Here is a 17,073-nt window from a genome sequence, read left to right on the forward strand (position 1 = left end):
GAATTAGAACTGTCAAAAAAATTCTCCAATAAATTATATCTAGATATATGTAAGCTTAAGTTTCAATTGCAAGAAATTTATAATAAAAAAGTGGAATATGCTTTATTTAGGCTGGGGACATATTTTTATGAAGGGGGAGAGAAGACAGGTAAGCTGCTTGCCAGACAATTAAAACAACAAAATTCCTATAATGTAATACCAGCAATTAAGAAAGGGGATAAAGTAGTCTCTTCAACGAAGGAAATAAATGAGGTCTTACAGCAGTTCTACAAAGAACTATATACATCAGATATCAATCCCAAACCAGAAGAATTGACAGAATTTTTCTCTAAGATAAATTTACCTAGATTGGCACCTGAACAGGTGGAATTATTGGATAATTTAATAACAGAAAACGAAATCAGGAATGTGGTCTCGTATGAAATCAGGGAAATCACCGGGCCTCGATGGATTCCCTGTGGAATATTATAAGCAGTATATAGATATCCTGGCACCAATACTGCAGGAGACATACAATGAAGCTTTTAAATTAGGAACCCTCCCCACAACATTTAACAAGGCCTTAATATCAGTGATACCTAAGAAGGATAGAGATACCACAGATCCCGCTAACTACCGACCTCTAAGTTTGATAAATCTGGATCGTAAGATCCTAACTAAGATCCTGGCTACACGCCTGGAGAAGGTTTTGCCAAATATTATACACTCGGACCAAGTGGGATTCATGAAAAACAGGTCCTCGACTGACAACATGAGAAGATTATTACACCTAATCTGGCTCAACAGGACAGAAAAAGACCCAGTCGTTGCTCTCTCACTTGATGCCGAGAAGGCATTCGACCGATTTCAATGGGAATTCTTATTTGCAGCCTTATCACATTTCGGATTTGGAACAACTATTATTAAATGGATTAGAACTATATACAAAAATACAATACAATACAATTTAAACAGTACGATACAATAATTAAAGATTTTTTATGGGACAGGAAAAGACCTAGATTGAAATTCAGCAAAATGTGTTCTCCTACGGATAAAGGAGGTCTGGGGTTGCCAGACCCAAGATTATATCATGCCTCCTTTGAAATGGATAAATTAGCCAAACACTGGAACCAAGATAACCAGCTAGAGTGGGTTATTATTGAAAATAAGCTGTCATCCCCCTTCACTCCTATTGACAGACTATCCCAGTCTTCACGTAATGCATTGAACCCTATTATGTCTCATTCTAAAGAGATCTGGACCAGAATACATAAAATGCATAAATTATCACACTGTAAACAAATATATTCTTCCTTATGGCACAACCCCATGATCTGCATTGGAAAGACATCAGTATACTGGAAAGAATGGCACCTTAATGGATTATGTCATATTGCTGATCTATATAAGGAAGGGGTGTTCATGTCATTCTCTGACATAAAAAGAAAATATAATCTTAAGGGAAAATATCATTTTTGGAAATATCTGCAGATCAGGGACTGTATTAAATCCACAATTCAGTATAAGGATGGAAATCACATCCTGGATTATTTTATGTTACCTGCAGAGTGCCATCGAGCCTCTATATTTTATAGAATGACCAATCAACTGCTCAGTGATGGCTGTCAGAGCCTGAAAACAATATGGGAGAGAGACTTGGGATGTCTGATGGATGAAGAGGAATGGCTGAGAATCATATCTAACAATGGGAAATATATTAGGGAAGCTAAAGGGAAATTTACACAATACAAAATTACACACAGGTATTATTGGACACCACAAAGACTCAACAGAGCAGGTATAATAAACAATAACTTGTGTTGGAAATGTCAGAATGACATAGGTACCTTGTTACACTGCATCTGTGAGTGCCCTGTTATACAACCTTTTTGGAAAACAGTTGTGGATAATCTGATTAACTGGCTGGGTAGTGATATACCATTATCCCCCAGAATATGCCTATTAGGGGACAGAAGCCAAATACCCAATATTTCAAGCGAAGAATTTTCTGTAATCATGGCAGGGACTACAACAGCTGCCAGGACAATTCTTAAGTTGTGGAAAACACCCAAACCCCCTGAACTGAAAGAGTGGGTAAACATCATGACAAAAACAGCTTCATATGAACTTATGCTCAACAGGATGAACAATAGAAATAAGACCAAGGCATCAATCTGGGACCTGTTCTGGACTTCCATCACACTTCCCGATGAACTTGCAGTATGAATACCGGCCTATGAGTGCATCCAACATTAGAATCTGTTTTACGATATGTTTCTCAGCTATGTAATTATTAACATACTCTTTATACAAATGGTCTTATTTATATTTTATTTTCATATTACCTTTGTCTTGCCACGCCATTGATATGGCATATAATGTGCATAATAAGAAACATCTCACAATGTATAAGTCTGTATTGCCAAACACCAAAGATAAATGAAATAAAAACTTGAATTACAAAAAAAAAAAAAAATCATCAGTAATGTAGATATAATATCAGCTGGGACAGTCTGGTAAATTCTCAAAATTACATCACTTAACTTTAATGCAACCTTTAAAACCAGGAAAGGAAAAGGTTGTTGTTACTTTTCAACTAAGCACATTGTTGAAGTCAGCTGTTGCTGTTTTATCTTTTCTAAAATGCAACTGGTCACATGCTGTGTTCCTCACAGAAAGAAACCAATCACAGTAGCTCCTCTCAAATGGGACTCATGTAAAAGCAGAAATACATCATCCAGGTGCACTAACAAGCACAAGCAAACTCTCCCTCCTTCATTCAAACAAAAAAGCAGTAATGGTGACGGCAGGAGAAAGACAAAATTAAATCTCAAGATATTATTATAATTATTAATTATTCCAGGTAGCTTTTAAAGTTGGACTGTTTTTATCGGGGTGAAAAATACCACATAATTCATGTATATACTGCCTCTGAAGACAGAAAGAAATCTCAGTTATTTAACAGACTTGGAGAAAGCCTTACAGTTGTCTTAAATCTGATTTTATGCAGTGATTTTAATACATTTACATCAGAAAATGACAATATCTGTCCTTTTTGTTTTTGACTGTATTTCTATGCTCAGGTTTTTATAGGTGTTTCTATAGACTTTGTGTATCAGAGTGGTTCTACCAGCAGGTCAGTGTATCATCAGGTGGTTTCAGAGAGTTACAAGCTTCTGTAAATGCACTGTGAAAACAATACTGCAGGTATTGATATTAGAAAATCTACTTTGTAATTTGTACTTTTGAATATTTAAGTATTTTTAAAGCCAAGTACTCTAGTACTTTAACTCAAGTAAATTTTTGACTGAGCAGCTTTCACTTGTAGTTGAGTAATATTTGACCAGGAGTATCTATACTTTTACTTAAGTACTGGGGTTGAGTACTTTGTCCACCACTGAATATAATATCTTATTATATAATTATTAATTAATTTAATAAATTATATTATATAATATAATTATATTGCCCAGCCCTAGTATCATTATCTCTTAACTTGTACTACAACATGGGAATTAGTTTTTATCGTTTTTGGACTGTTTATTTGAATGAATTTCCTGCAGTTGCAATTAATGTTTGGATTATTAAATTAATGGAAATGTTTTCCCTTTTTACAGAGGGACCTACAAAAGATGATGAACGCATCAAACGAGCAGATGGTGTGTGCAAGAAGGTTGTCTCTGTTTTCTCATATTCGTGGAAAAAAAGGGACCTAGCCATTGCTCAGAATGAAATGGGCCTTCCAAATCATGTGCTGATGACAGAGACACCTACCAGGTGGGGGTCACGTCAGAAAATGATAGAAAGAATTCTTGAACAGGAGAGAGCCATCGCTGAAGTCCTGAAAGCCGACAGAAAGTCTAGGCACTTGGTGTTGACCTGGCAAGATGTTGAGGTCCTCGAATCACTAAAAGTGTTGAGCCCACTACAAGATTTTACTGATGCCCTCTCTAGAGAACACTGTGTAAGTGTCTCCTACTTGAAGCCTGTACTCCACCTGTTGAATACAAGCATTCTCACAGAGGAGGAGAACGACACTCAGCTCACCAAGGATGTAAAGAAAAACATCTTGGCATACTTGAATGAGAAGTATGCTGATCCAGTTACAGATGACCTTCTTGATATGGCATCTCTCCTGGATCCACGATTCAGAACCAGGTACATCAACAATTAAAGGGGGAATACATCCAAACAAAAGCAGTTAAAGAAATAATATCAATCCAGGCTGAAAGTGAAGTGAGCACTGACATGTCGGCGGCAGCAGGTGCAGCAGCAGGGCCTGTGCCTCCTCCAGAGGAGAAGAGAAAAAAGTCCTTGTCTAGCTTTTTTAAGAGGCTGAGCAAGAGCAGAATGGGCTCCAGTGACACACAGTCAGAGGAGGACAGCATCGAGACGGAGCTCAGAACATACCTGCAGACTCTAGAGGTGGACAGCGACACCAACCCCCTGGCATGGTGGAAATCCCATGAAGCTAATTTCCCCCGCGTTGCTAAATTAGTGCAGCGATATTTATGCATCCCTGCCACCAGTACGCCATCCGAGAGAGTTTTTAGCACTGGTGGGAACATTGTCACATGCCTCAGGGCAGCACTAAAACCAGATGCCGTCGACTGTCTGATTTTCCTTGCTCGGAACTTGTAATCACTGTGCCTATGCCTTTCATGTTCAGATGAGTGAAAACTGTTACTACTGAATCGTATGAGCCAAGTTGCACTTTATTGATACTTGAACACTTTTTGAAATGTTCCTGGCTATTGTGCAATATTAGTTTATTGATGAAAATTGCCATTCTAGAGCCATTTATTCTTTGGTGGTTTAAATATTATTAATAAGTTATTGAAGGGTCAGTTGTTGCACTTCAGTTGCACTTTTATTTTTGTAAATACTTTAATGTTGTGTATTGTACCTTTTTAAGCAACATAATTCCTAGAAGTTGAATACTATTTATTGTTAATTTGTTAGTTAACAAGATATTGTGTGGCCTAATTGATTGGAGGGTCAATTGAAAAGTCTTAAGTTTCAGGGAACAGGAATTTTCAGTATTAACAATGTGTGCAATGTTTGTTGGTTTACAAAAGAACGGAAGATTCCTTTCCTTACCTAATACCAGTTGAAATACCTCATAGAATGTTTAATGATGATAATGATGGTTAACTGCACTGATTATGCAAACTTTGTTCAATAAAACTGTCCTATTTTGACTGCAACCATTATAATTCTAATTCTTTAACATAATTACTGCCACCCTATTGGTAACCATACTTTGAAAGGGTCATGCTTTTACCTGTGTCTGGACATAAAAAAAACAAAAAAAAAAAAACATGATACCGTCCTTATGACAGTAAAATGGGCTATTTAAAGACAATCAACTGCAGTAATTCTGTTCTCATTAGAAGAAAATGTGAGTAAGAACACTGTTGCATGAAAAAAAAAAATACCGTGAAACCGATATGATTTTTTAAAAAAAAGCGTGATATGAAAATTTTGTTATACCGCCCAGCCCTATATAACAGTGTAAATTTACTCTCCCCTCAAAATAACTCAACACACAGCCATTAATGTCTAAACTGCTGACAACAAAAGTGAGTACACCCCTAGGTGAAAATGGCCAGATTGGGCTCAAAGTGTCAATATTTTGTGTGGCCTTCATTATTTTCCAGCACTGCCTTAACCCTCTTGGGTGTGGAGTTCACCAGAGCTTCACAGGTTGCCACTGGAATCCTCTTCCACCCCTCCATGATGACATCACAGGGCTGGTGGATGTTAGAGACCTTGCGCTCCTCCACCTTCCGTTTGAAGATGCCCTACAGATGCTCAATAGGGTTTAGGTCTGGAGACATGCTTGGCCAGTCCATCACCTTTACCCTCAGCTTCTTTAGCAAGGCAGTGGTCATCTTGGAGGTGCATTTGGGGTTGTTAACATGTTGGAATACTGCCCCGCGGCCCAGCTTCCGAAGGGAGGGAATCATGATCTGCTTCAGTATGTCACAGTAGTTTGCATTCACGGTTCCCTCAGTGAAGTGTAGCTCCCCAGTGCCGACAGCACTCATGCAGCCCCAGACCATGACACTCCCACCACCATGCTTGACTGTAGGCAAGACACACCTGTCTTTGTACTCCCAATGATATCTGGAGGATAAAAAACGCTAACTAACTAACTTGTTACTCAAGTTCATACAAAAGACATTCACGCATAGTCTATTTTTTAAACAGAGTGAAGAGAGGGAGGATGACACGCAGCAAAGGGCCGCAGGCCAGAGTCGAACCAGCGAAAGAGAACAGCCTCTGTGCATGGGGCTCTACCAACTGAGCTATAGGGCTGCCCCATCAGGCAGTAGTCTTTATGGAAATTCAATTGGGTAAGGCTGAGCATTGTCCAAAAAGATGGAGCAAACATTTTTGTTAAAGGATCCAACTTTTGTTAAATTTGTAGAAAACTGCATAGACAAATATTTTGAACTAAATAAGCGATTGACAGCCCACAGAACCACAGCCAGTATTAGAAGCTTTTAAGGCTTATATAAGGGGGGAATTTAGTTACACCAGTACCAAAAATAAACAATACAATCAAGAAATACAGTCATTAGAAAAACAAATTAAAACCGCTGAGAAAAAAAAAACCCTACATAATCTGACTATCATGAGAGTCAAATACGATAAATTAATAACTGAAAAAGTGGCCAAGAGTTTAATGTGGACTAAAAAAGCCTTTTATGACCAGGGAGAAAAAGCAAGTAAATTATTGGTTACAATTCCAGACATTATCAGAAGAGGGTAGATCAATACTTGATGGTCCAGTAACAATAAATGACAAGCCATAGGAGATATGAATAGTGGCAAAACAACCGGACCGGATGGACTGCCAGTAGAATTTTATAAAGTATTTAAAAGACAGTTAGTACAACCACTTCTCGACATGTATGAAGAATCATATGAATTGGGAATACTCCCAGACTCATTGAGATTAGCTACAATAACCCTTATGTAACCGGTGGAATCTAGTGTTGTCTGTGTTGTGTTGAGATGAAGAGGCCCAAACTGCAGATATCTTTGAAGGCGGTCTCTATTTATTTTTGACACCTGACAGCAAGAAGATTAAACAAAATCCTCCGTCAATTACGACCATATAACCCGAGTCCCTACACAAATTAAGTGACACAAGTACATGTTAGCATATAACATGACAAGTTTAGGCTGAAAAATGAACTTATTAACATAGCTTAACAGCACTAAAATACCGAAATTCCAACAAGAGCAATTTTGCTTACCTCTCCCATAGAGCACAACAGCAAAAAGGGAGAGGCAAGGCGGGAGACACCCCTTTATAGGAGGGGTACCCCCAAAGGTGAACGCAGGGATACAGAGGCCGAGTATGAAATGTTCCACAAATCAACTATGGAGGAGTAAGTGCGTCAGGTAATAACAATTGGAACAAATTTTGTGTAATTATAATACTTATTACAAAAGTACATCTGACTGCTATACACACATTACTGTTGTATTATTGACCCTGTTACACTTACATTAAAACCAAATAAGTCTCCAACTAAATGCTCCTCCTACAGGGGAATTAGTCTCATGGGATGTGACACAAAGACATTGTGTAAGGCACTGTCTAGGAGACTAGACAAATACATACCCAAATTGCTAATTGATGAACAGCGAGGTTTTGTTAAAAAAAAAAAAAAAGACAGGGCTATCATTATATTAGATGTGTCCTAAACATATTAACAAAATACAAAAGACACCACAATGCTAGCACTAGATGCATGAAAGCATTTGACAGAACACAGTGGAATTACCTCTTGGAATTACCTCCAAGATATGGATTAGGTAAAATGTTCCTCCAGTGGATTCGATTATTGTATACAAATCCCCCTGCACAAACTCTAATACCAACATTTCAAAATCCTTCAGTCTACAGCGATCAACTGGACAGGGTTGTCCTCTGTCGCCACTACTTAGAACCTTTGGCCATAGCAGTGAGAGCACATACAGGAATATCAGGTATCAGAATTGGAGATAATCTCATTTCTTTATTTGCAGATCATATCATATTTTTCCTGACAGATTTAAGAAATAGTATTCCCAATCTGATAAGATTAATAGAAGACTGGTGAGTTTTCTGGATAGAAAATTAATAATTCTTAACCAGGATTAATGTTTCTTAATGAGGAAGAGAGGAAAAATCCCACTATAAACATTCCATTTACGACAACTACTGAAGGTTTTAAATACTTAGGTGTCAAAATTACTCCAGAACTCAACAAAATAATTACAGCAAATTAAGACCCCCTAGTAGACAAAGTCATGGAAGCATTAAACCAATGGTCTAATTTGCCTGTATCAATGATGGGACGAATAAATATAAAAATTTTACCTACATTTTTGTACTATTTTTTAACACTTCAACTGCTATTATGTTTTATAACAAATTAAACAAGTAGTTCAGTCAATTCATTTGGAATAACAGGAGAGCAAGACTTCATTTAAAGTTACTATATATGCCTTATGAGAGGGGAGGACTTCAGTACCCCAATCTCAGATGGTATCATATAGCTGCCCAGCTAACATGAGCTACACATTATTTCTGTACAACCAAAGCCTGGGTAAACATTGAACAAGAATCCATTCCAGAGTTGCCTTTACATAGTTATCTGTAGTCTTCAGATGTAAAAACACTAAAAAAGCGTACTAAAATACAATTCCAGTGTGGCACACTGCACACAAACATGTAGGGGACCCTCCAACATTCTCTCAGTTCACCCCTATTTGGGATAATGAACAGTTTACACCAAGTAAAAAGATGGAGGGTTTAGATTATGGAATGTGAAGGGCATCCAGAAGGTTAAAGATCTGTACATGGATGGGGAGTTGCTTACCTTCGATCAATTATGTGAAAAATATCAAATTCCCCCAAAACACTTCTTTAAAAATTTACAGCTAAAAAGTTAAATGTCATCCAGATCCGGACAGATTATATGTGTCCCATCTAGGGCTGAATGATTAATTGCATTTGTGATTATATCGCGATATGATAAAACCTGTGCGATTACAATGTGGCCATGTAAAAAAAAAAAAAAAGTGGTCACATGACGCGAGCAAGAGAGAGAGACCACTCAACTGCATCAACTTTCTATGCTGCACCTTAACCTGTTGTGCAATGGCTTCTGGCTCGATGGAACAGACAGAAACTGACCCAACTGAGACTTTAGTCTCGAAGAGGAACAGCACATCAGCGGTGTGGAATTATTTTGGCTTTAAAAAGGAAGATGCTGCGCAGCGTCAGGTGTTGTGCAGAACATGCCATGCTACTGTTGCTACTTCACGGGGCAACACTACAAATAGGGGTGCCACGGATCGCAGTTGATCCGTGTCCCGTACGGATCTCCCTCTACAGTTCAGCACGCATGTGATCCGCGGCACGCATGTGATCCGCGGACCACATATATCATAGTTTTACTGTCACTGTTATTTTTGTATAAGTTATAATACCTGAAATTTCAATGCAGAGTTGCAGTGAAAAGACAGATGCTGCTGTGTGCAGCGAATCTCTGATTTAAAAACCATCACATCGCCTTGAGTGAAATCCAGACCATAACTTTTTTCACTGATATAACTATGCTATCACCAAAGAAACAGATCATAAAACTGTGATGTTCATTGAAACTTTGGTGATATCAGCTGTCTTAACTTCTACACAGCTCCTCTCTGCTCACCGGTGCAGCTCTGTCTCACCCCGTCTGTGACACAGTGTGTCTGCTGATTGATCATGACTTCTAACCAATCAGAGTGTAGTTGTGTATTATACTGTACAGTGTATAATGATCTAATATATGTACATACAGCACTGTGTAAGTTTTAAGTATTTAAAATTATTATCATTATCATTACTGTTATCATTATTATTACATTACATAACTATGGTGATAATTACAGAAAGACAAAGATCAAGACAAGTGCATTTTTAAAATAATTTAACCCTAATCCCACCACTTTTTTTTTTGCTGATCCAAAAAATGATCCGATCCGTGACTCAAAACCGTGATACAATCAGAACTGAGTTTTTTTTTAATACATACATTGAGGCAAAGCCAAAGATTTGTTGCTCTTATGTTTCTGTAATGAGCAATTAAATAAAAATGTTATTTATTTTAACTCTTGCATCTTATTGTGACATCTTTTAATTCTAACAAACACACCCAGCCTATGGGAAAGAACATTTTATACCAAATGTATCTAATATTGTGTTGGCCATATTAAAATAATTCATGACGTTTTGTTGGGGGAAAAAAGAGGATAAAATAATAATAATAAAAATTGCATGTTAAATTGAAATCGCAATATTGGAGAAAAAAATTGCAATTAGATTATTTTCCCAAATCGTTCAGCCCTAGTCCCATCATTATCAAAAATAGAAGAAGTCTCTCATTTGGAAGGGAAAGGTTTACTCTCCACATATTATAATTTACTAATGTCTCCTTCTAAAGATTCAGCAATGTACAAACTAAATGCCTGGAGAGGCAACATCCAAGAAGACATAGATGAAATAGCCAGGAATGAGGCTTGTTTAAAGGCACAAAAACAAACAATAAATACACGGTTTAGACAACTAAGTGGCTGATGAGGATGTGAAAAACTTCATCATATGTCTGATAATATTCCAGACGCATGTACTAAATGTCTAAATGAAAAAGGAACCATTCTTCACTGTCTATGAAAATGTCCAAAGATTCAGAAATTCTGGAAAGATGTCATTAAATGTCTGTCAGAGGTGGTTAATATCAACATTCCTCTGTTAAACTTTGTGTGCTTGGAATTTACCCAGTGGGTTTCACACCAACAGAGAAACAGACCAAACTACTGGACTTCTACAAGCCAGGAGAGTTATTGCACTACGTTGGAAAAGTATGGATGCTCCCTCTATGAAACAGTGGATAAAGGAACTTTCAGAATGTATTGGTCTGGAAAGACTAACATACATTACAAGGAAAACAAAAGGAATTTTTATACCTCTGAGAACCATATATGAACATTATAGAAGCTGGAAAGTAGGCCTCATCTGTAAAAACGTGGATTATGTTTACATTCACATTTATTTATGTATTTCATTTTAAGATATTGCATTTCATTGGTATATAATTTGTGTGTGTCTATTGTGTGTGTGTCCGTGTTCATGCGTGCGTGTGTGTCTGTGTGTGTGTGTGTGTGTGTGTGTGTGTGTGTGAGTGAATGGTCATTTCTTGATTTGTGACCTATGTTGATGTGGTCCAATTGTTCATTTTTTTTTTTTTTGTGATGTAATAACAAACAAAAGCCAATATAAATATTGGGGGAAAAAGGCATGTGATATTCTCAAATCAATCGTGTTACAATCGCAATTTCAATATCAATCAAAATAATCATGATTCTGATTTTCGAGTAGCTGTAGTGTGGCTTGCATACATGCATTGTATTCTGTGCTTTGGTACTTAAACAAAGAGCATTTCACCTCTACTTATAGTGCTGTTACAATATATGTTTGGTAGTTATTCTATATAGCCTGAATTCTGGAATATTAATGGCATATTGGCTGTCAAAAAAATTCTATTAAGTGTAACAGCTCTTGACCAGACACACTGTCCATAACATATCAAGTTTTGACAGAGAGAAAAGCAATAAGGAGATAAGGTTGGTACATACAGACGATCCTGAAATTCACTGGTGTCGTGTCTGGTCCCCAGTTGGTTCACCATGCTCTTGATCTGAGCAGCTGTCATGGGAACAAAATAAAAATGTTTCAATCAATGGAAGAACTTGTCTGCATATACCAATGTCATAACACACCATAGAAGAATGAGCAGCACCCATCTTGGCCAACAGCGCAGCTGTCCATTTGAATATGGCTTGTAGCACCCAATAATGTAATAATTTACTGAAAATGTAATAACGCCTGAAAATGTAATAAAATTCCAGCTCAGATATATCTGAGCTGGAATTCTGGTATAGTTTTTGAGCAGCACTGGAGACCCCAGGTAACTTCCCTAAACGTACCTCTTCACTTCACAGTTTTCCAACATATCATTACCTCATGAAAACAAGTCAGTGACACTTCATTTGTAAAGATATAACATAAGCATTCCTAACACCCACATACACATTACGTGACACCTGACATAAATATAGGCCTCACTCATTAATGGTCTCATGAATGGTCTCACTTTTAATCAGTAAGATGTCAAGTGACAAAGTGGTCAGTCATAAAGTATATTATGAGATTTACCTGTAGGCTTTAAATAAAGATTAAATTATCTTGAAAACTGAGCGGGCACTGCTATATTAAGTGTAAAGTCAACAGGTGATTGCACAGGACAAACAATTCTAGAAATAGTCTCGTAACATACTAAGGTGAACAGATTTCTTAAGTGCCCTGCTCACAGACCCATAGTATAAAATTCCAAAAATCGAACCAAGATATCTTTTTTCAGGCAATCTCCATTTAATTTTAATTTACAATTTTTAATTTAAACACGTTAATGATGTAAACAACAGTGAATATAATAGCCTATAACATATAACCAATCCTGAAACAGTCATTTAACAGGGTGTTTCCATCAAAGGACCCAAGAAAAGATTAAAGTGCAGCTTCACAAAAAAAAAAAAAAAAAAACAAAAAACTGACCAGAGACAGAGAAAGAGACGGACGAAACATCACAACAGTCAAACAATGGGTTGCCATTGTCCTGACCACAGAGAGTATCTGACACAACAAGCCACAGGACAAATGATAGACTGGAGCAAGACCCATATTAATAATCATTAACATTTAGTGTCCTTCTGTGTTTATTTTGTGTCCCTCTCTGGTCATATAGTTTTAATAATGTTATATAATAATGTATAATAACCATATGTATGTATGTGTGTGTATATATATATATATATATATATATATATATATATATATATATATATATATATACACACATATATATATATACACACATATATATATATATATATATATATATATATATATATATATATATATATATATACATACATACATATACATATATACAGTTGCACTCAAAATTATTCAACCCCCATTGCAAATCAGGTTTGGCAAAATGTACAAACCTTCAGCTGTTTTTCATAAACAACTCAAACAATAACAATTTAAATAGCTCTACACAACTAATTATGTATGTGGTTTCCCCAAATTCAAAACAAAATGTCACTTTTAATGACTACTGCTGTCTCAAAATTATTCAACCCCTATATAGAATCCCACGTAGGAGCACTCATTTGCAAATCAGGAGTTGTCTCAAGCACACCTGACATCAATAATAAAGGGCTTCATCAGTGGCATTAGATGTGCTTGAGATAGAACACAAATATCTGGACTGGCTTGGGGTTTGTTCATAGTGACGTTTGATTGCATGTTAGAAATATGGTTAAGTCAAGAGAATTGTCCCAAAAGTTTAAAGAGGAGATCATTGCCTTGCACAAACAAGGAAAAGGATACAAAAAGATAGCAAAGGCACTGAATGTTCCTGGAGATACTGTTGGAAGCATAATTCGCAAGTTCAAAGTTAAAGGAACAGTGGCTACACTACCTGCATGTGGCAGAAAGAGGAAGCTGTCAACAGCTGCCTCCAGATGTCTGAGGAGGCAGGTGGCCAAAAACCCTCGAGTGACTGCAAAAGACCTGCAGCAAGACTTGGTGGCAGCAGGCACTGAGGTTTCAGTGTCTACAGTAAGGCACACACTAAACGCTGAAGGTCTCCATGCCCGAACTCCAAGACGTACACCACTACTGACCCAAAAGCACAAGAAAAGTCGCCTCCAATACGGCCGAAACCATATATATAAGTCACAGAAGTTTTGGGATTCTGTTCTGTGGAGTGATGAAACAAAACTGGAACTTTTTGGGCCTATGGATCAGCGGTATGTCTGGAGGAGGAAGAATAAGGCATACGCTGAAAAGAACACCCTGCTTACAGTGAAGCACGGTGGTGGTTCGGTGATGCTTTGGGGCTGCTTTGCATCTTCTGGCACTGGAAACCTGCAGCGTTTGGAAGGCAAGATGGATTCATTCCAGTATCAGCAAATCCTAGGAGAAAATGTCATGCCATCTGTGAGGAAGCTGAAGCTTGGGCATCATTGGACTTTCCAACAGGACAATGATCCCAAGCATACCTCAAAGTCCACCAAGGCTTGGCTTCAGAAAAAGTCCTGGAAGATACTAGAGTGGCCATCAGAGTCACCTGACTTGAATCCCATAGAAAATCTTTGGTGGGAATTGAAGAAGGCAGTTGCAGCATGCAGACCCAAGACTATTAAAGAGCTGGAGGCTATTGCCCATGAGGAATAGGCTAAGATTCCTCAGGAATGCTGTCAGAACCTGGTGTCTGGCTATGCATCACGTTTGCAGCAGGTCATAGCAGCAAAAGGGTGCTCTACCAAGTACTAAAGATGCTTGTTAAGAAGGGGTTGAATAATTTTGAGACAGCAGTAGTAATTAAAAGTGCCATATTGTGTTGAATTTGGAGAAACCACCTGTAATACTGATTGTGTTGAGCTATTTAAGTTGTTCTTGTTTGAGTTGTTTATCAAAAACAGCTGAAGGTTTGTACATTTTGCCAATAAACCTGATTTGCAATGGGGGTTGAATAATTTTGAGTGCAACTGTATATATATAAACCCCAAAGGTTAAAAAATGACCAAGTCAGTTGTCATTATGTTTTGTCATTTTTATGCTGACATTTTTATTAAACCTGTACTTATAGAGGTAAATCTCACGATATGTCAGCTGTCACACACTGATGGCGGAAGAGCTGCCATGCAAGACGTTAATCACGACCCATCAGGAGCGGTTAGGGATTCGGTGTCTTGCTCAGGGACACCTCAACATGAGCTCTGCAGGCCAGGATCGAACCAGCAACGGTTACAAGACGGCCACTCTACCCACTGAGCCATGCCGCCCCGTCATTCAAAGTGATATAATAACCATTTATGAGAGGATATATTTATGTCAAATTTTAAATAATGTGTTGGTGTTATGAATAATTATGCATACCCTCGTCAAATGAAGTGTTACTTAAATTTGTTTTGTTGGTTTGTGGTTGTTTTCACGAGGTAGTGATTCGTTGGAAAACTGTGGAGAGCGAAGTATGTGTAGGGAAGCAATAGTTATTCTCTTGTTTCAAAGTCAGTGTATTTAACAGTCTTAGAGTCTCAAAACACAAAATATAGACCTCTATATTACATTATCTGTCAAGTTACATTATCATTTTTTTTTTAAAAAAGACCCACCTGAAAATGTAATAAATCTCCAATAATGTAATAAGGTATTACATTATCGGTAAAAATGTTATTACAATATCAGTCAGAATATTTTATTACATTATTGGTCAAGTTATTACATTATTGGGTTTTATTACATTTTCGATTGAGTTAAGTGCAAATTTTATTACATTTTCAGGCGTTATTACATTTTCAGTAAATTATTACATTATTGGGTGTTACATGGCTCAAAATAGACTGCCTCGCCAAAAAAAGGTAAGAGCCTTCCACTGGATAATTACTGCAGTGACTAATATGTTTCAGCTTGCAACAAATTATTTAACTGTAACTAATGCAGTGAGTAGCTTCTCATTTCTTAAACAATCACGGTGGAAGATTTATCATATGGTTGTGGAAAAGATGTTGGTTGTTGTGTAGAGTGGGGCAATGTAGCTCAGAGAGATATGAGTAGACTGAAGATCACATTAAATAAGGTAGTTAGAATGGTCTTCAGGTGTACTATAGTTTTGAAAAAGGAGTGAGTAAACTTTATAGTATACTATAATGGGATGGCTCATAGTAGTGGAGCATGTGACATGGCTTAGAACCCCCCAATAACTAGGCCATAATTTTAAAGGTTATATCAACATTTTCAACAAGTCCATCTTAATACAATACCAACATGTCCAAGGGTAGACTGAAAAAGTTACTAATAACTGTAATTTTTCCCTCTTTCCATATTAGTTGCAAAGACATCTTTTACTAAAGTGATTCCAATGTAAGTGATGGGGGACAAAATCAACAGTCCATTCTACGCAAAATACATTATAAAGTTCAGTTGGAGCTAGCATACAATTTCAGCAGTATGGACTTATCACAGCTGAACTGGTGAACAGCATTACACTCCCATTTTAAAACATCAGCAGCCAAAATGTTCTGTACAGTGTGCAGTGTTCCTCTAATGTGTGTGCCTATTCATTAATGAGCATTTACATTAGCCAGCATATGTTTGTTGTTTGATTTTTTATGGTCTCACGTGTACTTGCCTGGCAGATGAACAAATAAACGACAAAAATGTCCAGTGGGATGAATGCCAAACAGACCAAATGATCTAAATCTAAAATACAAATTGAACATTTAAAGGTATTCAATACAGCATTCATCCAGTAATGCCTTCCTGAGCAGAGAATGACATCACGCTCCCTTTCTCCGCAACACTGCTTAGGTTGACAGTTTGATCAATGATTTGATTGAGTGTCAGGAGTCTCAGTTAGAAAAGGTAACCAAGGTTATCAAGGTAACTTTCAGGATTACTCTGGGTTTCTATACTACAAAGCAAGATTAACATAGTTAACGAAAACGAACAAAATAACAAAAACTAAGATTGAAAAAATATTTTTGTTACCTGAAATAAAAATAAATATGATAATTAAAAAAAGATAACTAACTAAAACTGTATTGTGTGTTTACAAAATCAACTTTAACTAAAATTATAGTGAAAATATACTTGATTTTCATCTTTCTCAATTAATTTAATACGTAAGGGTCGATATGAAATCTTTTTATTTAGTTCTCCCAGTTTTACGCCAGCTGTATGCACCATATGGCACCTCATGGTCTGTGACATCACGTGCTGACAACCTGCACACGCTGGCTAGCATAATGGCTGTGGTGAAAGTTCAAAGAAAGCGGCAGTCCTGTTTGGGATTTCTTTGAATATGACTGTGATAGAAGCAAGTGTCTTGTAGTGGAAGCAGGTGATAAAATATGTCGAATACTTCTCAAAGGGGAAAACCCTACGAATCTGGTCCATTTGAAAAGCTCACA

The 17,073-nt window shown here is 37.1% G+C and overlaps 1 protein-coding gene across 1 annotated transcript in view; it reads right to left on the reverse strand.

Moving 5' to 3' along the window:
- Nucleotides 1-17,073, reverse strand: part of LOC146312555 (syntaxin-12-like) — a 57,307-nt gene that overhangs the window by 34,315 nt on the left and 5,919 nt on the right. Inside the window, exon 3 of the mRNA XM_084738875.1 lies at nt 11,665-11,734. Coding sequence (XP_084595001.1) covers nt 11,665-11,734 — 70 coding nt within the window. The remainder of the gene's footprint in view (nt 1-11,664; nt 11,735-17,073) is intronic.

Source organism: Lutjanus erythropterus, chromosome 16 (genome assembly GCF_056507025.1).
Source record: "Lutjanus erythropterus isolate fLutEry1 chromosome 16, fLutEry1.hap2, whole genome shotgun sequence".
Classification (NCBI taxonomy): domain Eukaryota; kingdom Metazoa; phylum Chordata; class Actinopteri; order Lutjaniformes; family Lutjanidae; genus Lutjanus; species Lutjanus erythropterus.